The 27,930-nt window shown below is 45.3% G+C and overlaps 1 protein-coding gene and 2 pseudogenes across 1 annotated transcript; all 3 read right to left on the bottom strand.

Moving 5' to 3' along the window:
* Nucleotides 1–13,006: 13,006 nt before the first annotated feature.
* LOC136523183 (probable glycosyltransferase At5g25310) lies at nucleotides 13,007–15,005 on the bottom strand. The gene is made up of 5 exons (XM_066516954.1): nucleotides 14,935–15,005; nucleotides 14,549–14,852; nucleotides 14,248–14,453; nucleotides 13,774–14,161; nucleotides 13,007–13,690 (listed from the first exon to the last, which is right to left on the bottom strand). The coding sequence occupies exons 1-5, from the start codon at nucleotides 15,003–15,005 to the stop codon at nucleotides 13,007–13,009; spliced, it is 1,653 nt and encodes a 550-aa protein (XP_066373051.1).
* Nucleotides 15,006–16,756: 1,751 nt separating this feature from the next.
* LOC136523182 (uncharacterized) lies at nucleotides 16,757–20,285 on the bottom strand (annotated as a pseudogene).
* Nucleotides 20,286–20,683: 398 nt separating this feature from the next.
* Nucleotides 20,684–22,632, bottom strand: LOC136523181 (probable glycosyltransferase At5g25310; annotated as a pseudogene).
* Nucleotides 22,633–27,930: the final 5,298 nt, after the last annotated feature.

Here is a 27,930-nt window from a genome sequence, read left to right as displayed (position 1 = left end):
AATTAAAAATACACTATTGTGGCCGGTGGCTACTAATCTTCTCTGTACTTGCTGTCTTCTCTGTACTCCTCTTCTACTACTACTCTCCTCTACTCCACTCTACTCCTCTCTTCTCCTAAGCAGCTGTTGCTTTTTTACTACTTCTACTACTTCCCTACTACTACTGTCTACTACTTCTGATTGTCCGATCTGCTTATCAGGTTCGGAAGATATTAAGCATATGATGTTCTTACATTGTCATGTTGCTTTTTCTGGAAAGCAGCACCTGCTTTTTTTGCCAAATCTCCCCTCTCCTCTCCTCTCCTTTGTTTTGCCGATGATGAAATTGTCCAAGTCCATACATTATATGGAATATGAGCTGATGATCAAGAACTTGTGAGGAACTTGGCATCATTAGCAGCCGCCCCTACATTACCTTCTCCTCTCTTCTCTGTTATGATGCCTTGATGCTCCAAGTTCATGATCAAATGATGATTGGCATGTTTCTGAGGCCTCTACTACTGCTACTACTTGTTTTTTGATATATTGTTGTTTTATAGGACTACTTTGGTTTATAGACCTTTTTTATTTCTTATACATTCTCGCGTACCTAAAGCACACTTTCTTGCATCTATTAGAACAAAGCGCAAAATAATGTTGTGGACACCAGATAGTGCAGCCTGATGCCCTAAGCCTGATGAGCAACCAACCCTTGAGGAGCAAGCACTAGAGGACCAGCTTACTCAGGAATAGTTCGATAACAAGGTAGAAAAGGATCTAGAAGTGATGCTTACTCAGGAGCGATGTGACGAGGAGAAAGGCCCCAAAGGAGAGGCTATTGAAGGTGAAGAAGAAGAAGAAGATGATGATGATAACTCAGAAGAGGGATATGAAAGACCTGAGGATCCTTTCCCACGTGAAGCCAGAAGGAGACCAATAGAGGAAGATTTGGATAAGGATTTTGACCCAAACGAGGAGGTAGGGAAAAAGCCTTAGCTTGTAAATTTTGCTAAAGTTTTGGCTGTGTTACCTCTGCTAACACTTTGACCTATCGTATATATAGGTCCCTCCTAAAACTCGGAAAAGACAACGTCGACGTCCACGACATCTCGCTGGACAAGATGGAGTAGAGGAAAGGAGAGCAGAGGCAACTGCCACAGAGACGGATCACGATGCCTCTGCTCCACAAACTCAAGACACAACCATGACTACCAAGCCTAAGAGGAAACGAGGGGATAGGAAAGGAAATCTATATCCAGATAAGGCATGCTATGTGATAACGGAGGTTGGGCCAGCAGGGGAGATCCTTGAGCCGAAGGAATTAAGAGGAAAATTCCATAATGCGATTGGGGCCCTAGTAAGAGATAAATTGAACCCAGCAATCCCTAACTGGAAAGAGGTACCAGAGAACATAAAGAATGCACTATGGGATATGCAGCTGAAGGTCAATTTTAGATTTCTAGAGGGTAAGCACGAATTGGTAAAAAAAATGCTATCAGGATGATGGGAGAGTCATTCCAACATTGGAGGTTGGAGCTCAATACGAAGTATATCCAAAAGGGGTTAACTCCCTTTAATGAGTTCGGCAAAATAACTCCTAGTCAATGGGAGGAGCTCGTGGCTCAGAAGACTTCACCGGAGGCATCAGAGCTCAATGCTCGTAACACTGAGCTGGCAAAGAGGAATAAACACCACCATCATCTAGGCCCTGGTGGCTACTATGCCAAGGAAGAGCAGTTTAGGAAGATGGACGAAGAGGCTACAGCTGCTGGGAATATCGATGTGATGAATTTAAAGGTACTCTCAAGGAACTGGATATATGTGAGGAGTACAGAATCATCCGGCAGTAATCTTAAGTTTGATAAGCCAGAGACCCAAGAGGCGGTATCAAGGATACTGAAATATGCTAAAGACAAGGAGAAGGGCTCATTCAATCCTTCTAGAGAGAGGGATGAGCTTAGCTTTGGCTTGGGAAACAAGGAGCACACATGCCGCACCAAGGGGCTAGGGAAAAGGATGACCTAGAAGCAAGGATTCGAAGAGGACAGGCACATGTACAAGAAACATGGCCAAGACCGGGAGACTAGTCTTGAGCTCCAAGTGAAGGCTCTAGTTGTGAAGGCGCTGGAGGAGAAAGGACTATCTACGGAGCCACGGATATTAGTGACGCCGCTGGGAGAACTAGCATTAGTTGGCAGCCCTCCAAAAGTTTCTAGCAGCCACAACCCCAGTCGATAGCATACGGGAACCAACTAGTTGCACCTTGGTGTTTCTCAGCGGCCGGCAGAACACTATGATGGAGGTGGCAACGGGTGTGGCACATCCTCCCGGTGGCTTACACCACAATAATAAGATACCACCAGACTACACTAGGGTCGAGGTGCATACAGTGAAGCCCGAGTTCATATAGTGGAGGATAGACTACGCAACTCCTGAGGGGCTAGTGTTACTCGGAGATGTTATGGGGCAGTTCATCCTCTAGCACAAATGTGACATTATATTGACTGCTTCTTTGCTGCCTCCCCCTCTCCCAAATTTGGAGCAAGTTGTTGAGGTTGGGGAGATATTTTCACCGTCTCATGACCCCCACATTCCTGAGATGCCACATTCTTCCCTGCCTCCTAGCGAGCATGTGCCTAATGAGATGCCACAACCTTCTCTAGCTCATACCGAGCAAGTGCATGATGAGATGTCACAATCTTCTCAACAAGCACAACTGATACATGAACAACGAGTGCCTCCTTAAGAAGGTGATGCACAAGAAGATGAGGACGTGCCTGAATGGGAACTTCGAAAGAAGATTCCAAACAACATAAGGCTAGTTTATGTTCCGATCAAAGACGTCTCGTCGGTGTCCAAGTGGTATTCCCATGACCAGTTGAAGCCTGAGAACCAAGTTAAAAAAGTCCCATCATGGGGTTCTGAGGAGGCTGTCACTAGCAAACTCCACCAAATTGCGAAGCAGTATCCAAATGTTGATGCCATCAAATGATCAAAGGATTGCCCGAAAACATATGAAAGATGCAAGCCCTTCCTACCAAACCGAGACATCCAGCGCCTACCACTTGGAATGAGAAGGTTCCATGATTGGTACTTGCGTGTTCTCCCAACGAGCATAGATATCATACAAGCATGCTTCCCCACCGGCACATTTGGAAGCTTAGCCGGGAAAATTGTCTTTGACTTCAATGACATGCACACATGCTTTCACCTGGGAGAAATGGAGATGAATCTAATTCACACATGGTGCTTGTAAGTCCTTGTCCTCCCGATATGATATGAATGTAATCTTTGAATTTTGTTGTAACTAACCCACGCCGTGATTTGTAGAATGCAAGTGCACATTGTCAAACAAATGCCAAGTGTGAAAGCTAGGTATGTAGACCCTCCAGCTATAGCCCAAACAAATTTTAATTACCCTAAACGGTGGACACTAGATGCCAAAGAGCTAGCTGCTGCAAAGACTCTTCGAGAGAAAGAGCGCATCCGTACGGTGAAACTAAGGGAAGAGCCCCATAAGGTTACGGCATACATTGCCCTGGCTTTCAAAAATCTCCAACAACACTCTACTATATGGCTACCATACATCTTCGAGTAAGTTCAACTCTATACTTAAAGCTTTGTTCGATATATTTTATTCAATGCAAAAGAGCTTATCTAGTTCTATGATTAAATCCATGCAGCAACCACTGGATTTGTATAGCCATCGATGTTGGGAGGAGCATGGCATGGGTCTTTGATTCATTAGATAGGGACACGGTGACATACAAAGACTTCATATCGATTCTCAAGACGTATACATATCGACAATCCTCATTAGCTTATATGTTTGTATACATACTTGTAACGTTCACTTTTGGATACTAACAAGTTGTATTTGCTAAAATAATTCGAACAGGGCATTTAGGTTCTATGTCACTAATCATCATGGAAGGCATGATCCAGTAAAGAAGGAAAAGCTAGCTATAAAAACACTATATGCGGTAAGTGTAACTTACTTCTTCAGTACTCCGTTACATGGCTGTCAAAAGCATTACTTAACATTTTCATATGCAAAACACACAGTGCCCCAAGCAGAGGCCTGAGAGTGTACATTATGGATACTATATATGTTCTATGATGAGTAACATCGGTGCCTACAGGAGACACCCCTTAAGGGTAAGTTTGAACCTCTTCACCCGTAGTATAAAAACTTTGTACATGGTATGAAATACTAAATCGAAACTTGTTCTCTTATAGTGGAGAGAAGAGAAAGGAACGAGAAGAGACTCATACAAGGATGACCAACTCTTAGAGCTCATCGGCGACCTTTGCAACTTCATATTGGACTAGATTGTACATGTCAGAGGTGCCTACCATGGCCGAGAGTCTGAGTTAGGTACAAATCCTCAGTACCAACACCTTCGTGAGACTGAAAGGCTAGCTCTAGGACGTTGATAACAATGTGTATGGAATTTATATATTTAATGATGGATTGTATATATTCTTGTGAATTAGACTTGTAATTGTAGTTTATAGAATACTCTTGTGCTTGTAGTCGCGGTCACGGGGCGTTCAGCAACGCGAACGTGGTTCAGAACATTGGTCGCGGGGCGTTCGGCAACGTGAACGCGGTTCGAAATGTTGGTCGTGGGACGTTCGGCAACGCGATTTTGAATTGTAAATTTGAATTTTTTTTGGCAGGAAAACATACTATAGGGGTGGTTCTAGATTGAACCGCCCCTACAAATACATGTTTGTAGGGGCGGCTGGTACTACAGCCGCCCCTACAAATTGATTTGTAGGGGCGGCTGGAAACACCAGCCGCCCCTACAAATCAATTTGTAGGGGCGGCCTGGGAACCGCCCCTACAAATGCATGATTTGTAGAGACCCTTGCGTAGGGGCGGCTGGGCAAACCGCCCCTACAAAGGGTTACCAGCCGCCCCTAGAAATGCTTTTTGTAGTAGTGTAGCTAACGACTATTTAACTAGTTATTTTAGCTTAGCTAGCTAAATTTTCTCGGATTAGCTACTAAGGCCCTCCATAGTGTGTCGCCTAACTGCTGCCTAGAAAGAAGAGAGAAAAGTGTAGCACCACTCCTATCACTGTGAGGGGCGATTCCAACTCTGAGCGATGCCAGGAAAAGGTGGAGCGGTGAACGTTCTTGCTCTAGTTCCAACTTCTGAAAAAATTATGAAGCTATTGTAGCAGTAGTTGGTAGTTGAGGTTCTGTTCGGCCAGTGTAAATCAACTGGCTGGGTTGAACAGCCTAGCCGTTCGATGGCCCAGGCATAGCCAAACGGCTGACCTACAAGCCGACCGCCCCCAGCCACATTCGCACTCCCTCCCTCGTTCCGTTCCCCCGATAGCCGAGCGGCTAGGGTTTGCGGTCGCTTGCTCCTCAGCCTCTTTCCTCCGCTTTGCTTCGCCGTGCCCGTCTCGGCCGCCGTCAGTGGATCCCTCCCCCCCACCTCGCTACGCTGTGAGGGTGCCCCGTCGCTGTCAAAAGCCTTCCGCGGCGACCGTGACCTCCGTATCCCTCCTAGAACCCACCGCCATCGATGCCCATCCGCTGGTGAGAAGGTAACCCTGCATCCGAGGCCACTGCCATCCCCCCCCTATGGATCTGACCCCCACGTGCTCGTTTTGCAGGTGTATCCTGAGCACTACCCATAGATCCACATCTCAGCTCACTAGAATCGCCTACCGCTTCGCCGGATCTGGGGCCCTAGGTTCATGGCTGTGCTAACAACTGCTGCTCAATGCTGCCCACACTGGTAGCGTCATCCACTTCGTCGTGCTCTTCACCTGAAGCCAGACACTACAATCTTCGCTCAAAATGCGCCAAGCATTTTGCCAAGGCACGTCCCCATTTCTTACGCCCAAACTCTACTGTTTGTACCTCTTACAACTGCTGCATTTTTGTTGTATGCTACATAAATCGAAGCAAACATTTTCAACATGGCAACAAATGAGCACGGATCGTGCTAACTAGGATGATGCCACCTTGAGGACCTTTCTAGAACTAGTGATAGAGCAAAAAAACCTATTGCACTAGAACCAGAAAGGCCTCACAACCCTTGGCTGGGAAAATGTGTATCCAGCATTCAAAAATGCAATGAAGTTGCCATACGACAAGAAATAGCTGTAGAACAAGTTCAATGAGATGAAGCGGGCATATTTTAATTGGCGTGACCTTCAAACCCACATTGGCCTAGGCTGTGATCCCAATACAAGAGGCGTCATAGTTGACCCCTCATTTTTTGGGGGTGGCAACGGGGTACTAACTTCTAACCTTATCCCTTTCTATCCCCCTGAATATGAAGTACTAGGGATGTTCCCATTCTACTCGTTCTAACCAGTGGGCCCATGACACACGTGTAGGAAAATAGCAAATCTATGGCGGAGCAGACCAAAATTCCCAAATGCCTTGACCTACTTATCATTCTTTGGGGACACACCCCGTGCGATAGGGGGACGTTGCTCTCTTCTGGTGGACTTCATCATGAGGGGACACCCAGTACTAATAGCCATAATACTCCACACAAAATGTCCTAGGATCCCATAGATCTCTAGAGTGTTGGTCAGTCCTCCAAGAGATCCACTAGGGAATACTCTATCAACAGCCTTCCTAGTAAGAAGAGTGCTTCGATTGATGACTGCCTTAATGACCTGACCGACATCATTAAATACCATAAGCTTGAAAGGTCCTAATATGGCTAGAGGGGGGGTGAATAGCCTATTTAAAAATCTACAAACCAACTAGAGCAATTTGATTAGAATGACAAATAGCTAAAAGCAAACTTGCTCTAGCTCTACAAGGGTTGCAAGCCACCTATCCAACAATTCTAGTTGTTATGATCACTAGGCACACAATCTACTAGGTCACTACTCACTAAGAGCTCTTACAAATATTACACTAAAGAGCTCCACTAGATGAACTTAATCCACAAAGCAAGCTCTCAAATCTAGCTACACTAAAGAGCTTGCTATAGCTAGTTTGCGGGAATGTAAATGAGTAAGTGAGGTGATTATACCACCACGTAGAGGAGTGAACCAATCACAAGATGAATACTTTATCAATTACCAGGAGAATACCAAAGAGCAAGAGACAACCAATTTTCTCCCGAGGTTCACATGCTTGCCAACACGCTACGTCCCTATTGTGTCGACCAACACTTGGTGGTTCGGCGGCTAAGAGGTGTTGCACAAACCTCATCCACATAATTGGACACCGCAAGAACCTACCCACAAGTGAGGTAACTCAATGACATGAGCAATCCACTAGAGTTACCTTTTGGCGCTCCGCCGGGGAAGGTACAAATCCCCTCACAATCACCGGAGATGGCCACGAATAATCACCAACTCATGCCAATCCTCCTCCGCTACTCCAAGCCATCTAGGAGGTGGCAACCACCAAGAACAACAAGCAAATCCCACAGCGAAACACGAACACCAAGTGCCTCTAGATGCAATCACCCAAGCAATGCACTTGGATTCTCTCCCAATCTCACAAAGATGATGAATCAATGATGGAGATGAGTGGGAGGGCTTTGGCTAAGCTCAAAAGGTTGTTATGTCAATGCAAATGGCCAAGAGGGTGAGCTTGAGTCGGCCATGGGGCTTAAATAGAAGCCCCCACGAAATAGAGCCATTGGCTCAATTATTGGGCAGACTGCGCATCAACCGGACACGCTGCTCTAGTGCCCTGGACGCTACACCGAACGCACTGTTCGTGAATACCAGACGCATCCGATAGGTCGACCGAACACGTCCGGTCACTCCTAGACCGCCACGTGTCCAGTTCAAACCAAAGTAGCTGTTGCTGTCCACACTTGCTGATGACAGGACGCTCAGACCGGATGTTGAAATAGAAATGACCAGACACAGAGTTGTAGTGTCCGGCCGAGTCTAGAGAGTACCCGAGGTAGATCAGACGCGTCTATTAGAAACTAACCGGACGCTGAGCCTTAGTGTCCGGTTGAGTCCAGTAAGCACCCACGGTCGACCGGACGTGTCCGGTCACTCCAGACCAGATGCTACCAGCATCCAATCAACTGTTTCACCGAACAACGACTTAGCTAATTTACACCGGACACGTCTGGTGTGGTGACCGGACGCGTCCGGTTGCTGAGTTCGTCGTTAATACCGGACATGTCCGGTCACCATACCGGACGCGTCCGATCACTCTGTGACCAACGCGACTAACTCCTTTTCAACTCTATCTTCTTCACCCTTGCTCAAATGTGCCAACCACTAAGTGTATCACCTTGTGCACATGTGTTAGCATATTTTCACAAACATTTTCAAGGGTGTTAGCACTCCACTAGATCCTAAATGCATATGCAATGAGTTAGAGCATCTAGTGGCACTTTGATAACCGCATTTCACTATGAGTTTCACTCCTCTTAATAGTACGACTATCGATCCTAAATGTGATCACACTCACTAAGTGTCTCGATCACTAAAACAAAATGGCTCCTACTATTTATACCTTTGCCTTGAGCCTTTTATTTTTCTCTTTCTTCTTTTCCAAGTTCAAGCATTTGATCATCACCATGCCATCACCATCATCATGATCTTCACCATTGCTTCATCACTTGGATTAGTGCTACCTATCTCATAATCACTTTGATAAACTAGGTTAGCACTTAGGGTTTCATCAATTAACCAAAACCAAACTAGAGCTTTCAAAGTTGCAGAAGGCCCGTACCAACAAGCAGGAAGAGGAGATGGACAAAGTGAAAAAGATTTTGAAAGAAGATGGTTTGCTAGAGTCTGATGCTATGTTTGCTTACGCTTTAATTATTTGCATGAACACAGTGCATCGTAGGAACTTCCTGACCATGGAAACAAAAGAGGGTTGCCTAAACTTTCTACAGATCTGCTGGGAGGACAGGAGATCCAGATCTAAGTAGATGTTATCCGAAGAAGCGTTCCCACTGTGGTAGTCTATGTAGTTTTATTTTCCAAACCGTGCATGTTGTGTTCTACTCTGTCATGGACAATATTTGTTTAAGTTGCATCGCTGTAACGTGGCCTGTGGCCTGAACTTTGTGTGCTGTTTTTTTTTGAATCCAAATAAAATGTGATCTGTGATGTTCATATCTTTGTTCAACATACATTTCATTTTTTTGATGTGTTCTATGGTGTACTAGGTCTGCATTTTTCAGGCCGAGGTAGTTGTTGCAGTCATCACTGAGTCCCCAGGTATGAATCCTTCTCTACATTTGTGTGCACATAGTCAGTATATGCTACTTGAGTCCTAAATTGCTGTTAATTGGTGTTGTAGGTTCACCTGAAATTGGTACCAGAGTATCTCTATTAATTGTTGTTCTAGGTTTAGCTCTCGTGTAATCCTTCATTGGTTCTTAAACAAGACAAGACTCTATTATTGTACAATTGAAACATGCAGACCCTTCATTTGGACTAAATTAGCATGAGTTAAGATTGAACCAATTTGAAGGTTCGTATTTGCTACCTCATTAACTTATTTGTTCAGAAAGTAGCAGTATGAGTTAGGACTACTTCATGTCAGCACCAATAAGTTTGCATACAATAATTTGATATGGTCTTGTAGATGAGCAGTAGTGAGGAGTCCAACAACAGCGACATTTCCAACGACAGACCACACATTTTCAACTTGGATGCTGCTGTTGTCGCGCTTGCAAGGTACAAAGCAGTAGTGCCAATGCGGCTCCAGTTGCCAACCCTGAACTCCCCTTCCCCAAGATGACCGGACGACAGTGGATCCAACTCAATCTGAGCAACGAACAAAAGTGCCTCGACAACTTGCGTATGTCTCCTAATGACTTCCCACGGTTGCATGATATTTTACTTGGGTTTGGACTCAAGGGTACACGATAGACAGGATCTCTAGAAACTTTAGGTCTATATGTGTGGACTTGTGCTCACAACAGTGCAACTAGAAGGAGCAGGGATAGATTCGAAGGGTCTTTAGATATAGTTAGTAGGAAGGTTACTCATGTAGCCGAGGTTATAAGTAGGTGGGCAGACTCTATTCTTGTTCCAACTAATAACACTTAAGCTGGTGTGAAAGCTCAACTTGGAACATATGCACCATTCTTTGATGGATGCATCGGGGCTTTAGATAGCACTCACATTAAGGTGATGGTGAATAAGCAGGCCAAACTTGACTATATAAATAGGTAAGGAGATGTAACAATTAATGTTTGTGCCATTGTCGACATGGATGGCCGCTTCACATATGTCGGTGCCAGAATGGCGGGGTCGGTGCATGACATGGCTGTCCTGAGAGATTGTTGGGCCGAAGAGAACTTCCCGCATCCATCTGCCGGTTAGTGAGTACTGCCAGGCAATTGTTGTAACAACATTTCTAGTAGCTTGGGCAGAAATTAAAAACTAATTGTGCAAATCGTTCATGTGTTGCAGGACGCTACTACCTGGTGGACGCTGGATACACGCTGGAGTATGGGTACATGGGTCCTTTTAAAAATACAAGGTATCATCTAGATGATTTTAGGGATGTACCTATTGAGACTTTGTCTCGATAGGAGAAATTTAACTTGGCGCATTTGAGGCTGCGCAATGTCATCGAATGGACATTTGGGATTCTGAAGGCGCATTGACACATTTTGGATGGGGTTCCATACTGCCATAGGGAGAAGCAAAAGATGATTATTATGTCATACTTTGCAATGCACAATTATTTGTACATTGGCCAGCATGGATTTGGTTCGCCTACGTACACACCTGGCGAGTGGGTGCAGCTCAATGCACATAATAGTATGACAACGATGAGGGAGTACATCTGTTTGGCTTTTTGGGGAGAATGATTGGGCAAAGGTGATGTAAATTAGGATGGAAAGTAGTTCCAATTAAAGCTACAACTCGCCGGTATGTGTACATGCATGTTATAACATGTTGTCCACTTGCAGGCGAGGCCGAGTGGTGGAGGAGAGGTCTAAGTGGATTGGAGGATGGCATGAAGACCCATTGATGGTTGGGTAAGTGACTTTTGCATGGGAACCGATTTCATGCTTATTATTATGTGCCTTGAAAAGGGTACAAAATTTGTATAGATTTCACTTAGGACATTTGTTACCTGTAGAGGAATGGTAGGAATTGAAAATCGTAGGATTGTATGCCAATGTAGGTTGATGTTGTACATGGAGTACATGGGCATATTAAAAGACGTATGTTTCTGTAGGTGTTGCAAATGTTTTGTGCAACTCCTACAAGTTTTGTAAATGGTCCAGTAATCCTCTAAGTAGTAGTGTTATGGACAACTGAGGTATGTACTGCTGTAATAAATTGTTATAATTGGATCTTAGGAATTCCAATGAGCTGTTGTAATGCCGGCAAATTGGTTCAGCTAGCAGCGGTGCCTTGTACTGCTATTGTAATGAAGTGTTATTTCAATGGCCTTGGAAGCACATTTGAGTGAGATGTAATGAAATAGTATTAGAACTGGTTGGTACTAACTTGTATGTGTTAATGTTGATACTTGTTGTCGGACGTGTATTTGAATGGGTCTGTTAGTTGGTGTCAACTTTGATTCATTGGCGCCCGAATTTAATTTGAAATGAGTACATTCAAATGCTTGCAGCAGCAGCTGGTTGGCTGGCTGACGATGAGCTTATTCAAATCAGCTGATTGACTAGCCCAGCCAGCCAATTTATAACAGCCGAACAGACCCTGAGCTTTGAAGACGCACAAGTGAAACGGATGGTGGGGAAGACAGATGAATATTTTGGTTCCGTTCGGCTTACCCCATATCCGGCTTGTTCGGCTTCTTTTTTCAACCGGAACAGTGTTTTTCTCTCACAACATTTTAGCCATAACAGTGTTTTCCAGCCAATTTCAATCAAGATTTAGCAAGCCGAATGAGGCCTTTATTAGAGTTGTGGGTCCCACGTACTAAGTAGCACCGGTTCCATCTATTTTACACACTGCAACTTAACTTGAGTGTGCTCAATTTGCTGTACCTAGACCCACATATTTTCTTGCTTTACTACCACATTGTGGACGGCCTAATGGATCCAAACAAGTTTTTATTTCATAGGACCGAAATTCATGTACCCAGACATCTTATATGTAGGAGTGGTACAACAATGTATAGAGGCAGAATAGAACAATGTATAGAGGCAGGTCAAATAGCTATCGGACTGGCTTAGGACCTGCCATTGTGGACGTCCTATGGACTAAAGTTTGTGACTAACACACAACAAATTGATATTTGCATATCTCCGAGCAGATAGGGTATGTATTGTTTGGGCTGTCAATTCAATAGTTATTGGGCATAAGTTTGTTTTTTTTTGTTTTTTTTTACTAAATCAATTCTTAATGTCGTAGCTGCAATCAGGATTTAGATCTTGTTTGGATGTAGTCGGATTCACATCAATCCACATGTATTGAGGTGGATTGCAGCGGAACTTGAACTAAATTCCACCACAATCCACCTCAACACATATGAATTGAGGTGAATCCGATAACAACCGGCCACGGTCTTATTGTATGGTTTTGCACACGTACTGATAGGTGTAAACAAAGGCATGGATGTGAAGAGACCTGAAATATGCCCGCGAACAGTTCAAGAGTTGAGGCTGTGCACTTGTGTGCTGTGTCATGTGACAATAAGCATCAATGCTTATCTGACCTGCTCTTGCGGGGTGGTTCTTTGCTATGGGCGACAATCGAAGTGTTCTGTAGTTACGTTCCAAATACCTGTTGCTATGTTGTCGCTTTTAGCTTGCTGAATCACTACAATGTTTTCTATATATAAGAGGCCTATACATAATTGGCAACCTGGCATATGTTTTTGTTTGACCTGAATCTGAATGTCCTGTTTTGCTCATATAAAGTTCTTACCACATTGTTACTTAGGGACAGACGGACAGGGTGACACTTGGTTGGTCCTGTGCATGCAATTCAGTCGATACTTTTGCAACCTATTGTGTCGTGCACGACGCAATTAGTAAAGAAATTGAGCTTATTGCATTTGTCATTGTACTTCTCTTGTGTAAGAAACAAATACTACTTCCTGTGTTGAAGGACCTTTACTATTAGCGATCCAGCCTGAGGTTAAGCCTCCTGAGCCAGACAGAATGCATGATCATGTGAAACATGTCCAGCCTCTCCGGCGGCTGGTGCAGCATGAAGTGGCGCTTCACCAGGCGCACCCCTCGCTGGAGCCTCTCCACCTCCGGCGCCGGTATCCGCTCCAGCACCTCCCTCAGCCTGGGGATGTCGGCGACCGGCACCGCCACCGAGAACGCCTCCCACTGCAGCACGTCGGCGAAGGGCAGCGCGTACCCGTTGGACAGGATCACCGGCACGCACTCGGCGTACATGGCCTCCACCACGCGCGGGCTCGCCACCTCGTACCCGCTCGGGCACAGGCAGAAGCGCGCGCGCCGCATGGAGGTGTAGTAGTCGAGCGGCCCGTCCTTCTGCCCGTGGCTGTGCTCGTACACCGGGAACACGTCCGGGTCGCGGCCCTTCCAGTGCCGGAGCAGCAGGTCGCGGGCGTGCCCATGCCGACCGCCGGCGAAGAAGGCCAGGAACGGGCGCGACGCCAGAGGGGGCGCCGGCGCCAGGAGCTGCCGCGGCATGTCGCCCGTGTAGAGGTTGATCTCCGGCACGCTCACGTCCTGCCCCGGCCGGAAGCCCTCCGAGGTGTTGGCGTTGCAGAGCGCGCGGATGCCGTTCGCGTGCAGCTCCGGGTGCCCCCTCGACGCCTCAGGGCCCTATGCATGCATCCCGCAGACGCAGAGGGTCAGTAAAATGTTCGATCCAGCAAGATTTCGTAGCCTCCGGCCACCACACTGACCCAGTCGTGGCAGGAGAGCATGAAGTGGTCGGCGCCGGCGGAGCGGTTCCAGTAGGGGTGCCGTGACGCGACGACGCGGACGTAGTCGGCGACGATGGCACGGAGAGGGGTTGTGTCGTAGGTGTTGGGGCGGTACGCGAACTGCACCATCTTGGAGACGCTGAACGGCAGGAAGAAGGCGTGGGCGCGCGCCGGGTCCGACGTGCGCACGCCGCTGCGCGCACCGCCGCCACGACGGCCTCCTTGCGGCGGCGCCATGAGCTCCAACTGCTCGATGAAGCGGCCCTCGATGGTGTAGATGTTCTTGCACGGGCCGGCGTGCAGGATCGGCGGCTCGCCTTCCTCGTACACGTACACCTTGAACCGCTTCTCCATTTCTCTATAGCTCCTGTGCCTCCCAATCACCGTACGTACTCGTGAAATCAAATGGCTATCGTTTCGTTCCGTGTTGGGTTTGGGTCAACGTCGACTCACCGGTGGAACGCGGCCGGGTTGCGGTAGACGCTGGCCACGAGAGCATGCTCCACTCCAGCGTCGAACCACGTGTCCGCCGTGGTTACGTTGCCACCGCCACGGCCGGGATCAACCCGCCGCCGACGCCGCGCCGATCGCTGTATCGCGGCCCGTGCCGCGTCAAGCTCCTGCTCCACGCTCATCAGCGGTATCCTCCTGGTCCTCTCCTGCCTCACGGGCACGTAGTACCGTAAAGGCAAGGAAACCAAAAAAAAAAAAAATCATAGCGATGTGTAGCAGCAGCTTCGGTTTGCATACACACCGTGGTGAGAGAAGAAGAGACGAGCAGCTGCTCTGCCCGCGCAGGCCGAGAAAATGCCGTCGACGAAGAAGAAGAGGCGAACAGCTCATTCGAGCTGGAGACGTCGACGGAGCAGTTGCCGAGGACGGTGGAAAGCGCAACGGTAAGGGTCAAGAAGGCTGCACGGAGGGAAGCCCCGCAGCAGCTGCCACTCCGGCGGCGAGACATGCGTACCGCGAAAAGGCCCCGTGGCTCGAGCGCCGGCGCGCGAAGCTTGGCGGCCTCCTCGATGTCTTCACGTTCGCCCAGGTGGCAGGCGCTGCACCTGCACATCCACAATGGGGAAGGCCAGCTCGCTCTCGGGCGTCGGGCCACCACCGAGGAGGCCATCCTCCCTCAGAACATACGGGCTCGGCGGCGGCGGTAGGAACCCGGAGGCCAGCTCCGGCGTCGACTGCCCCAGAGACCGATGCACCATGTTTTGAGATGTTTCTCTTGGGTTTTGCTTATGACCGAGCTCACTCCAGTCAGTTCCTATTGACCAGTTTACAGCGAGTCTACTGCTGTGTACATAACATTTATGACTACAGATAGAATTTGCATGTTCACTACAGATATATTGTTTTTTCTATTCTACTAGTAAGTATAAAAAAAGATAGAGACGTATTAATTAGATAAATCTTTTCCACACACCCAACTACTTTTTCTTAATTAATTTTTGAAACTTGGTCAATCGATGTCTAAAACTCTATATCGTTGACAACACAAAATTTACATTACTATATCCACAATACCGGCGTAGTAGTGTGATTTTGTTTTTGAATTATATCACATTGCCGACGTTGTTTTCTGATGTTTTAGACATTGATTTATGAAAGACCGCAATAACGATAAGAGAGTGTGAATGTGAGCCTCAAAATTATCTAAGTGATACTACGTCACAAGCACTAAGAGTGAAAGCATTTTATCAAGCTTTCAAGATTATGCAAAAAAAATGTTCACCTCAAGAGTAAGTAGCTAGTCATGAATAGTACGAGGATCAGTTATCACTAGTGCTATGATAAGCCTAAACTAGGCAACACATTCTCATTCGAAGGTCATTGCAAACGCCCTGCATATGGATCCAAGCCTTGTTATATTCCATATTCAAGTTGACTTCTCACAACCATATGCCCACTTATTTGGCAAGCAACATGAAGCAAGTAAGCATATGTATTGATCACAATTTAGCACAAATTACCTTGGTCATGAGAGGATTAAGCAACCATGGGGTGAAAGATTATGTTAATCACAAAGCTATTCGCATTTTAGCACAGGTTATGTCTTTGTGACACAAAAGAGACTAGCTCTCCCAAGGGTCTATCATGGGCTTAACATTTGCAATGGCAAAAAGTATTTGACCCAAACAATAAGAACAAGCATGCCAGGCATAAACTTATCATAGAACTAGCCTTAATACAAGCCCTACACATGCTAAGTATCTACTCAAGTTATATCGTTAGAAGCATATGTTCAATTTTCAAAATAAGCGTTGCTCAAAGATTTTACGTCAAAGCATCAAAATGAGACTAATCTTGCACATCTTACTACACTTTTATGCTACACAAAGCACACATCCACTCTTAGCACAAGAAAATGCTAAGGTTATACAAGGAAACTCAACTAAATGCAAGGTGCTCATATGAATATCATACAAGATGTAAAAGCAATGCTAAAAGAGATAAGATTCGGCTCAAGATCAAGAAGTGCTTAGGAGGGTTCAAACAAATCCTTGGAATCAACCAAAAGGACTCCATTGAGTGGAAGCGATAATACAAAAGCACTTGATACCAATTTATGGATAAACTTAAAAGCACTTGGTACCAATTCAAACACAAACTCCAAAGCATGAATGCCATCCTAGAAAGTTTCTCAAGTAGAACACAAAGCACTTGCAAGTTCTAGGGATGGCAAAGCGCTATGAGGAGTAAGCAATATAGCTCAAAGGCGCGCAAAATCTCAAAGTTTGGATGACAAAAATCTCAAATGAAAGAGCCTCTCCACTCTTCCTCTATCTAGATCTATATAAGCAAAGACTCTCAACATAACAAACAGTGGCGAAGCTAGAGCGAAATGGAGGGGGGTGCAAGAATAAAGAAGTGATAAAATATAATTACCAAACCGAAGAATTCCACGAACAATATTTTAAGACCAAAAAATGAACCAATGAAAAAAACACAAATATTACCTTTAACCTTCATCATCAAATCTACGACCTTGCATTTTCATGAAGCGACGAACCACGGCCTCATTAGTGACTTTCAACAGCTCTTCTTTCTTCACATAGCAAATAAGGCTATTGCTCATATATATATCACCAATGCGATTGCGCAATTCTGTTTTCACAATTTTCATGGCTGAGAAACACCTCTCAACTGTAGCAGTAGCAACAGGTAGCACTAGCACAAGCTTCAAAAGTCGGTAAACCATTTGATAACGTTCGTGTTTTCTAGTCTTCACCATTGTTTGAGAAAGCTCGGCAATAGTTTGTAGGTTGGAGAACCTTTCATCATCTCTCACATCATATATGTAGAGGCCAAGCTCGTGGTTAAGATCCCTCAAATTCCCAGAATCAAAATCATGTGGATAAAGCTTCGCTAGGCTCATCAAATTTTCTATACTAAAATCATGGAATGAGTCTCTTGGACTAAAAGCTACTGAGCAAACGAGCAATTGAGAGCTTGTCTCATTGAAGCGGCTGTCAAGCTCTTGAAGTAGCCAATCAATAACATCATTAAAACAATCTACTTGATAATAATGCTTGTTTGTAATTCTAGATTTATGCCTCCACTTCTTTGGATCAATATATTCATCTTCCATTTCCAATTTGCAAATATCATTCTTGTCACAAAATCCATGCACATCATCTAATAGTTTCACCCACTTTTCTTTTCTAAGTTCATCCAATTGGCACTTCGTTGCTTTCATACATTTAATAGCATTCACTATGTCCGGATCCTTCCGTTGCAATGCTAATGACAAGGTATTTGTGATTCCTAATATAGTCAACATGAGATGCAAATAGAAGACAAAGTCAAAAGACTGGAAGTATCGTAGAAGGTTTGATGCTTGATCTCTAATTTTCCAATCCTTTTTATCTTTTCCACAATTTCTAGTACCTTGACTATTGTAGGAAACATGTCAACCAAACTTTTGAGAGATTTATAATGGGAACTCCAACGAATATCTCCAGGTCTTTGAAGACTTTGCTCTCGATTTAACCATGTCCCAGTCTGAAGTTGCCCGTAGCCTAATGCTTTACTCATTTCTTCAAGATTAATATCTCTAATCATGTCCCTTCTCTTAGATGATCCACCCACCACATTCAATAACATAGAAATCATAGTAAAAAATTCACTAACCCCTTTATGCTTTCTCGCAATGGGCACAAGGACTAATTGAAGTTGGTGAGCAAAACAGTGAACATAATAAGCTGAACTATTTTCTTTCATGATCAATGATCGCAAACCGTTGAACTCATCTCGCATATTGCTAGCACCATCATATCCTTGGCCTCTAACTTACTTTAGGCTTAACTTAAGATCAGCAAATAATGCATCAATAGTAGACTTGAGACTTGCAGAATTTGTTTCTTTCACATGAACAAGACCAACAAATCTCTCTTTAACAATTCCACATTTATCTACATATCTTAAGACCACTGCCATTTGTTCTTTCCAAGAAACATCTCTCGACTCATCAACTAGCAAGCAAAAAAACATCATCCCCAATTTCTTCTAGAATAGAGTGTAGCACTTCCTTTGTAAAACAATGCACAATATCCCTTTGTATTTCAGGAGCAATCAAAAGGCTGTTATCCGAATTCTTTTTATCTACTGCCTTTCTTAAGGTCGGATTTTGCTCCTCTGCAAAATTACAAAATTCCGTGAAGTTCCCTTTATTTAAGGACTTCTTCGACTCGTCGTGGCCCCGAAACGGCAATCCTTGCGTCGCTAATATTCTAGCAACATCAATAGACCCATTCAAACGAGTAAAATAGTCCTTCTTAGCAGATTCACTCACATCACGGAAAGCAACATCAATGTGTTGTTTTGTTTGTAAGAGATCATCACATTTCTTCATTGCCAGATAGTGTGAGCCACCGACATTACCAACATGATTTTGTAGCCTTTCCTTTCTATGATAGACATTCCAACCATTTTTAACAAATGCTTCATATCCGCCATCCTTCTTTTCTCTAAATAAGAAACAATAAAAGCAATATGCTTTGTCTTTGGACTCACTATATTCAAGCCAACCTCCAAACTCATCGAACCATTCTGGAACAAACCTTCTTGGAATTCCTCTAATATCTGTCACAGGAAAATGAACTGTGCGAGGTTGGCAAGGCCCATTCTCTAAGTACTTTCTTCTCACCCTCTCTCTAACATTAGAATGATAATCATCAATTTGTTTCCTTAATCCTAGATCAGACTTAATCTCCTCCTCCCAGTTGATATCATCCAAACGTGAATTTCTAGCATTATTGCCACTATCCGGCTCTGGTGCTTTCCTTTTGTAAAATCGTTTCATTAATTGATCTGTGGAGTAAAATCGTTCCATTAAAATGATTGTATGAAAAAGAATACCCAATCATTAGAACTTTCGATTATATATATAACAAATCAGATTAATTAAGAAAGAATAAGTGAATACCTTGCTTCTGCTAATCAGTGGCCCCTAAAGCATCACCAATCGGACCTGGACAGCACTTGACCGGTGCTTATAATAAAAAGATTCGTTCTGACCTGTAGAGAAGGGGACGGCTGGGAGTGGGCACACGGCACACGCTGACACGCGCACTGGCGCTAGGAGTCTGGGACGCTGGCCATTTTTTACCGCGGTCACGCGGTGGCGCCTGGCGCGGAGAGGCGAGGATCGCCTGCCAGTGACAGCGGGCGGTGGCACAGGCTTCTGTCAGATCATGAGGGAGGGGAAAGGGCGCTGGAGTCAGATCGTGAGGCAGGCTATCGTCAGATCGTCAGGGAGAGGAAACAGCGCGTGTCTGTGGTGTTGCCGTGCTGGGCTGCTGACGTAGCGGCCTGGACGCGCGCTGGACGCCTAGACTGTTGGGCTGCTGCCTGCTGGGGGGATGCAGCTTGTTGGGCCAAGGGGGGGGTGCATAAAGGGCCAAGATGTGGGGGTAAGCACTGATGTTTTTTAGGGGGAGGGGGGTTCATCTGCACCCACTGGGCCTTACTGGGCTTCGCCCCTGATAACAAATGAGAGCCAAATCCTTCTAATCCCTCCAAGTTGTGCTCTCACAACCAACCATCTCTCATATATACACATTTGGATATTTCTTAAATTTCCCTTACATGAAGTACTCATCCCAAATACCTAGAGGGGTAAAACGGTCCAACTCTTCCTTCATCATCCGATCTCAACTTTGCTTCGCCTCGAGGCAAGCTTTGAGATGCCACCATGTGTCCATCGATCCATCACTTTTAAGTTTTGAGGCCTAAACTGATCAAACCCACTACTGATAGTTTTGAGGCCCGAACCACAAAACCATCCATCACTGGTTTTGAGGATCAAATCGGCAAACCCTCGTGCACGCCTCGCAAGGTGCGACTAACGATCTTGATGTGTGTTTGGCCTTCATGTCCAGCGACACCTCGCTGTGACTTGGTCCAACCTCGTCCTTGATTTTATCGATGACATCATCATCATCACTCATGTACTCTTTCTCTTCTTGTGCTCGATGCCAGCCGCCCATGGTCTGTCCTTGGCCTCTTGGTTCTTTAGTCCAAGCCTACTTGTCTATCCTCCACTACTTCCGGTCCATCACACATAGGCTGCCCATTCATAAGCCAAGAGACATGCTGCACCTCCTATATATTTCAGCTGCCTGGAAATTTTCACTGATCCGGGACTTATTCAATATTTTAGATATTCTCTCTCGGAACTCAATGTTGTTCTTGCATGTTGCAGATTTGCTCCTTGTTGTAGTTGAATGGAACATGCATGATGTTGCAGCTCTCATTTGTAGGCATTGTTCCTCGATGTTTCAAATGGCACGATTTCTACGTTGCAACTTGCAACCCGTCCCCTAAAAAGTGTTAAATTCTCAAACACCAAAAATACAGCAACTCCCACATTTGCAAGTTGAAAAACTCAGCGATCCAGCCTGAGGTTAAGCCTCCTGAGCCATACGGAATGCAGGATCATGTTAAACATGTCCAGCCTTTGTGGCGGTTGGTTCAGCAAGAGGTGCCGCTTCACCAGGCGCACCCCCTGCTGGAGCCTCTCCACCTCCAGCGCCGGTATCCGCTCCAGCATCTTCCTCAGCCTGGGGATGTCGGCAACCGGCACCGCCACCGAGAACGCCTCCCACCGCAGCACGTCGGCGAAGGGCAGCGCGTACCCGTCGGACAGGATCACCGGCACGCACTCGGCGTGGATGGCCTCGACCACGCGCGGGCTCGCCACCTGGAACCCGCTCGGGCACAGGCAGAAGCGCGCGCGCCGCATGAACGAGTAGTAGTCGAGCGCATCGTCATGCCTGTGCTCGTACACCGGGAACACATCCGGGTCACGGTCCTTCCAGTGCCGGAGCAGGAGGTCGCGGATGTGCCCGTGCCGGCCGCCGGCGAAGAAGGCGAGGAACAGACGCGACGTCACCCCTGGCGCCGCCGGCGCCAGGAGCTCCCGCGGCATCTCTCCTTCGTAGAGGTTAATGTCCGGCACGCTCACGTCCTGCCCCGGCCGGAAGCCCTCCGAGGTTTTGGCGTTGCAGAGCGCGCGGATGCCGTTCGCGTACAGCTCCGGGTGCCCCCTCGACGCCGCAGGACCATAGTTTAAATCTCCCGCTAGCCTTTAGAGGCAGGGTGCTGCTATTTGCGTTCATATACAATTTAGCCGCTATATCCCGCTATAGTCTGATATAGCTCCGCTATTAGCTATTTTAGAGATATACCGCTAAACGTCTTAGCCCGCTATTTAAAACATTGCGCAGGACCCTGTGCATATATGCAGCCACCGCAAGTAAGATCCAGTAAAATGTTCGTCAAACCGGCCGTTTGCGTCGATCGAGCAAGATGCCAAGATTTCGTAGCTAGCGGGCTGGCGGCGACACTGACCCAATCGTGGCAGGCGAGCATGAAGTGGTCGGCGCCGGCGGAGCGGTTGGACGCGACGACGCGGACGTAGTCGGCGACGATGGCGCGGAGAGGGGTTTTGTCGTAGCTGTTGGGGCGGTACGCGAACTGCACCATCTGGGAGACGCTGAACGGCAGGAAGAAGGCGTGGGCGCGCGCGGGTTCCGACGTCCGGACGCCACTGACCGCCCGACGCCAGCGGCTGCCCTGCCGCGACGACGAAGCTGCCGACGACGGCGCCATGAGCTCGAGCTGCTCGATGAAGCGCCCCTCGATGGTGTAGATGTTCTTGCACGGACCGTCGTGCAGGATCGGCGGCTCACCTTCCTCGTACACGTACACTCTGAAACCGCTTCTCCATCTCCGTATAGCTCCTGCGCGTGCACCGTACGTGTAACACCAAAGGCAGCTCGACAACCAACTTTCGCATTGTGTGATTTGTGCCGGAATAATGGACGACTCACTCACCGGTGGAACGCGGCCGGATTGCGGTAGACGCTGGCCAAGAGAGCATGCTCCACTCCGGCGTCGAACCAGATGTTCGCCGAGCTGACATTGCCGTTGCCTGCTCGGCCGGCAACACCGTGCCGCTGCGCCGTGCACCGGATCGCAGCTCGCGCCACGTCGAGCTCCTGCTCCACGCTCAGCGGTCTCCGCGTCTCCCCCGGCCTTCTTGCCCTCTCCTGGTCCTGGCACACAAAGGTCCGCTTAGCTAAGTTCTTAACACTTTTTTTTTTCTGTGAATGCTAAGGTAAACTCACGAGATCAGCAGGTGATGAATACCGTGGTGAGATCAGCGGACAGGGGCAGCTGCCGCTGTTCCGGCGCTGCGCGAGAGGACAGCGCCGACGAGGACGCCACCGCCTTCGGACTGGAGGCGGCGGCGAGGACGGTGTAGAGTGCAACGCTAACGATCAGAAGGGTCGCGCTGGGGGAAGCGTCGCGGCGGCTGCACTCCGGCGCCATGCGCGCGCGCCTGCCGTGCCGAGCTGCCGCCAGCCGGTTGGACGCGCGCAGTCTCGCTTGGAGTGGAGGTCAACAGGTTCTACTCCTAGTTAGAAGCATCACAAGCATGTGCAGATCGACCATTAGCACGAACCTGGGAGCTCAACTCTATAATCTATTTTAATGACGCCATTAGTCTAAGCTAGCTAGCAGGTTCACAGTCAGCCTGCCTCGCGGAGGTTGTTGCTTGGGAATAGTAGTAGAAAATTGAATTTCCTTCAATACCTGCCTTAAATGCTTGCATCCACAGAGGCAGACACGCAGATCTCAAGAGACAAGTGCTGACCTCGACGGCATCGGAGTGGTGGCGATGCCAGCGCGACGGACGGAGAATCGCTCAGAAACTGAGCGCTCGCTCTGGTCGAGGAGGAGGAGCTGGATTGCCGGCAGCTGGCGAAGGACACCATACAAATCCAGCACTACATGTAGGAGTAGTATATCTGAAATTTTGCCGCTGACAAGTCCATTTGATTTTTTTTAAAAGAGTAAAGTGCACCGGCGATCCCTAAACTTACCGCTGTGTCATTCCGGTCCCTAAACTCGCAAATCGACCGTTTAGGTTCTCAAACTTGTTCATCCGTGTCATCTCGGTCCCTAAACTTGTTCTGCTGTGTCATCCCGGTCCCTAAACTTATAAATCGACCGTTGAGGTCCTCAAACTTGTTCACTTGTGTCATCCCAGTCTCTAAACTTGGTTTTGAGTCTCATCCGGGTCAAAACAGGGTGAACTAAGGCAAATTTTGCATAGTGAAGATTCCCTACTATAGCATTTCGTTTGTATTTGTGAATTATTGTCCAAACATTGACTAATTAGGCTCAAAAGATTCATCTCGCAAAGTTAAAGCAAACTGTGCAATTAGTTTTTGATTTCGTCTACATTTAGTACTCCATGCATGTACCACAAGTTTGATGTGACGGGGAATCTTCTTTTTACATAGTGCACTTTTCAAGAGTTTGGAAGAACTAAATAATGGCTGAATTAAGGCTGTTTAGGGTCCCAAAATATTATTTTATATTTATAGACTTTGAAATTTAAAATTTAAAATTAAATTTTGGGACACTAAATGACTTCAAACAAAAAAATTTTCAACTACAAAGTTGTAGATCATATTGAGAGATATAACTTTCATATAGACCATATCAATATCCAAGATTGTTTGATAATTTTAAAATTTGAATTTTGAAATTTGAAATTTAAAATTATCAAACAATCTTGGATATTGATATGGTCTATATGAAAGTTATAGTTCTCAATACGATCTACAACTTTGTAGTTGAAAAGTTTTTTTGTTTGAAGTCATTTAGTGTCCTAAAATTTAATTTTAAATTTTAAATTTCAAAGTCTATAAACATAAAATAATATTTTGAGACCCTAAACAGCTTTAATTCAAAAACTTTTTAACTACAAAGTCATAGATTGCGTCGAGGGCTTCAATTTTGATATAAAGTTTGTCTTCATTCGACTTCATATGAAAAAGTTATAAATTATTTTTTGATATAAAGTTTTTTGTTCACCCTGTTTTGATCCGGATGAGACTCAAAACCAAGTTTAGGGATCGGGATGACACAACTGAACAAGTTTGAGGGCCTAAACGGTCGATTTGCAGGTTTAAGGACCGGGATGACACAGCAGAACAAGTTTAGGGACCGAGATGACACGGATGAACAAGTTTGAGGACCTAAACGGTCGATTTGCGAGTTTAGGGACCGGGATGACACAGCGGTACAAGTTTAGGGACCGCTGGTGCACTTTACTCTTTTTAAAAACTGTAGTCCATTTGATTTTTGCCTCTACTAGTAGTACATTCTTCTTGAGAAACTAGCTAGTAGCTTAGTTAGTTAATAATAATATCATGCTGGCATATGTCATCATGGTAGTAAAAAGATAATTGACTGTCTTATAAATTATATAATTCGTATTATATAGAAGCTAATAAATAAGTGATGAGTTGTGATGAATAATATCCTAAATACCATCCGCTTGGCTAGAACGAAAAGGAAAGCTTTATTGATTTTAGATAATTACATCTATATAATCATACTAAGACTGTGTGGACATGTGGTTCTCATCTAGTGGTTGACTACTACTCCATTCGCATCTAAATAAATCAATTTCTAGAATTATTTTGAGTTGAACTTTCTTATTTTTTATCAAATTTATAGAAAAAGAGTTCGAAATTTATGATTCTAAGTGAGCGCATTATGAATACTTTATGATGTATCTAATCATTCGAATTTGGTGTCATGATTGTTCACACTCTTTTCTATAGATTCGGTGAAATTTACAAGAGACTAACTTAAAACAACTCCTAAGAAGGGGCAGAGGAAGTAGTAGTTACATGACTTGTGCAATGCAAGACATTAGATTATCTGTCATTGGAACACCTTAGCCAATTCCCATAAAATTCTAGTGTCTTACATCAGTCCCATAAAATTCTAGTTTGTCTCTCTTTGGATCAGGATCTAAGATGTGCACTTGGCTCAAGGCGTCACGGATTCCATCATCTAGAAATGGACTCCGGAGGGTAATTACTCCACTCGCTCAGCTTACCCGATCCAATTTAGAGGATCCTTCGCAAAATTCCCAAGGGGCCACGTTTGGAAAGCGCAGGCGGAAAACAAGCGCAATGTGTTCACCTAGATCCTAATTCATTGAAAAATCCTAACGGCGGACATTTTTGAAAGGATTCTACTATCATAACTTTTTACTGTATTCTTGTTTGTGACTTTTGCCCATGCTCCTTCAGCTGTCCAGTCATATTATGATTTACTACTTACACCTACCATAAATAATTGTGAACTTTAAAATTTTAAATCCAGGAATGCAGCAGGTTAAAACACTGGCAACCATATTTGTATGCTTGCATTTACCGAAGGATAATGGCCCAACTTTTTTTTTTGAAACTGGAAAATGGCCCAACTTTATTAAACAAGTTAATCGCTTTTTTGCATCAAATATATATGTTTTGAAGACATTAATTATATTTTTATCGCCTTATATGTATTAATATTGTCCATCTTTTGCAGGTGCGGAGTATGAAATTGAGCAAAGATGTGAGGAACCAACTATGCCAGATTATTAAAAAAATTGCAAAAGGTCAATTCTCTAGCTTTTATTTTATCTTCAATCCTTAAATCAATGATAAAGCAGATCCCTTCCAAAGATCAGTGATAGAGTAGTGCAAGTGGTGAGACTAGTGCGTCAGCTAGCTAGTTCATTTTTATCCCACTTCTGTTGCATTGAAATCTGGATTAGTCCAATTAAATGAGTTTTGGTCGACCCACTTATCCAGAGGAAGCGAAACTTGCATGCCTAGTTTTGAAACTGTTTTAAGCTTCCTCTTCATAAGCTAATTTGTAGTTTCAGTTTTGATAGGATTGTAGAAAATACTTCTTCACGTGCCTGGACCATGAATAGGCTTTAAATCCCCTATTAATATCACTATTGTTGCCATCTATGGCCCTGTTCGGCTTACCCCATATTCGACTTGTTCGGCTTCTTTTTTCAGCTGGAACAGTGTTTTTCTCTTTCAACAATTCAGCCGGAACAGTGTTTTCAGCCAGTTTCAGCCAAGTTTCAGACCAGCGAACGGGGCCTATATATTTGATGGCTCATGTTGGGTTTCAACTCTAGTATACCCCTACTTACTGGGGACTAATAGGGTGTTTGGTGTGAGAATGGGGGTGATTCATCGTCTTCTCACTCCTTACATTTTTGTTTGGTTGGTGGAATTGAATGAGTTGATCCATCACAACTTTATCCCTCGCAAGCTAATAATTAGTGTAAGCACGAGGAATGGGGTCGTTCTACCAAATTCATAGGTTGAACTAATGATGCACCCCATAGAAGGTTTTGTTGTTGTTCTAATAGTATTAGTAGTAGTTCCTATATTGTTTTATAAGGATTATTACCTAAAAAAGGCACTTCAAAACTGCCATTTAGGTAGCATAGGTGCCCTCTGTTGGTCAATTAGAGTCTAGGAAACTGTAGGTTTTGTTAATTTGTCTTGATCCTAATACCAGCTTAAAAAAACAAAAAGGTTGTATAAATGGAAATAGAAACTAAGGAGATGTAACAAGTGATTACTCAGGGAAATACACTAATACTGATGATTAGTCCTTAAATGCCCAGAGCTCACTTTAGTTATCTGATATATCTCGTTTTTTTAGTCATTCAACTAAGGTTTGCTTGTTGCTGAAGTGTAAGCACAAGGTCAGTCTGTCAGATATTAAAAAAGCACACAGAAATGTGATATTTGGAAATGCCAAATGGCATTATTTTTTATTGCTGCGTCATCAGTTGTCACTTAGTGGGATTGCTGTAAATTGTCCATGTTTTTTTTAATCCTAAGTGTCCTTTGATTCCTATAGTGTCATCTCGGGAAAACAGATCCACATAAGTTAACTTGAAATGTTATTAAATTTAGGTTCAACTGATGTGCATGCAAGGAAAAGCCGGAAGAGTGACCCTGACTATAGAAAGCTGAGGAGAGCTCTCTGCGTAGGATATGGTAACCAGCCAGCTGAGAGGATGCTGCATCACAATGGCTACCATACTGTTGGCTATAGGACCCAACTTGTACAGGTATGTAATCGTGTAATTTCTTTGTCAGATTTAGCTTATTGTAATGTTGAGCTGCCCGAAAATTGAGGGAGACGAATAATCCTGAACCATTATTGTACTTGTAACTTTATTTGGGTGAGGGTGTGGTGGGTGGTGTTTGTGTTTTGTACTCTCCTTTATTCTCAATGTAATGTACACAGCACTGTGTATCCACTTTGGTTTAGACCGGTGTGATTGGCTAATGGGTGCCATGTGTCCGGTCACCATACCGGACGCGTCCGGTCACTCTCTGACCAGCGCGACTCACTCGTTTTCTTAGCCAAGTTGATCCACATCAACTCCAACTTTATCTCCTTTGTAAATGTGCCAACACCACCAAGTGTACACCACCATGTGTATGTGTGTTAGCTTTTCACAATCATTTCCCAAAGGGTTAGCCACTCAACTTGTGTGGGGGTATTAACCCCTGTACCCTTACGGCTAGGCTTGGGTTGGCCCGGACCAGGGGGCCCGGCCCACTGAAAGACGACGCGCGGCCCGGCCAATCTGCTTGGAGTCCCGCACAAGGAATCAAGACAGACTTGGAGATCAAGCAAGATCCTGGTCGGTTAGAATAGGAATCTTTATCCGGCCACCTATGGCAATTGTAACCGGTTAGGATTAGTTTTCAGATCTGTAACCCTGCCCCCTAGACT

The sequence above is a fragment of the Miscanthus floridulus genome, chromosome 18, assembly GCF_019320115.1.
Source record: "Miscanthus floridulus cultivar M001 chromosome 18, ASM1932011v1, whole genome shotgun sequence".
In the NCBI taxonomy this organism is placed as follows: domain Eukaryota; kingdom Viridiplantae; phylum Streptophyta; class Magnoliopsida; order Poales; family Poaceae; genus Miscanthus; species Miscanthus floridulus.
Note: the sequence above shows the minus strand (reverse complement) of the source record. Positions and strands in the feature narration are given on the sequence as shown.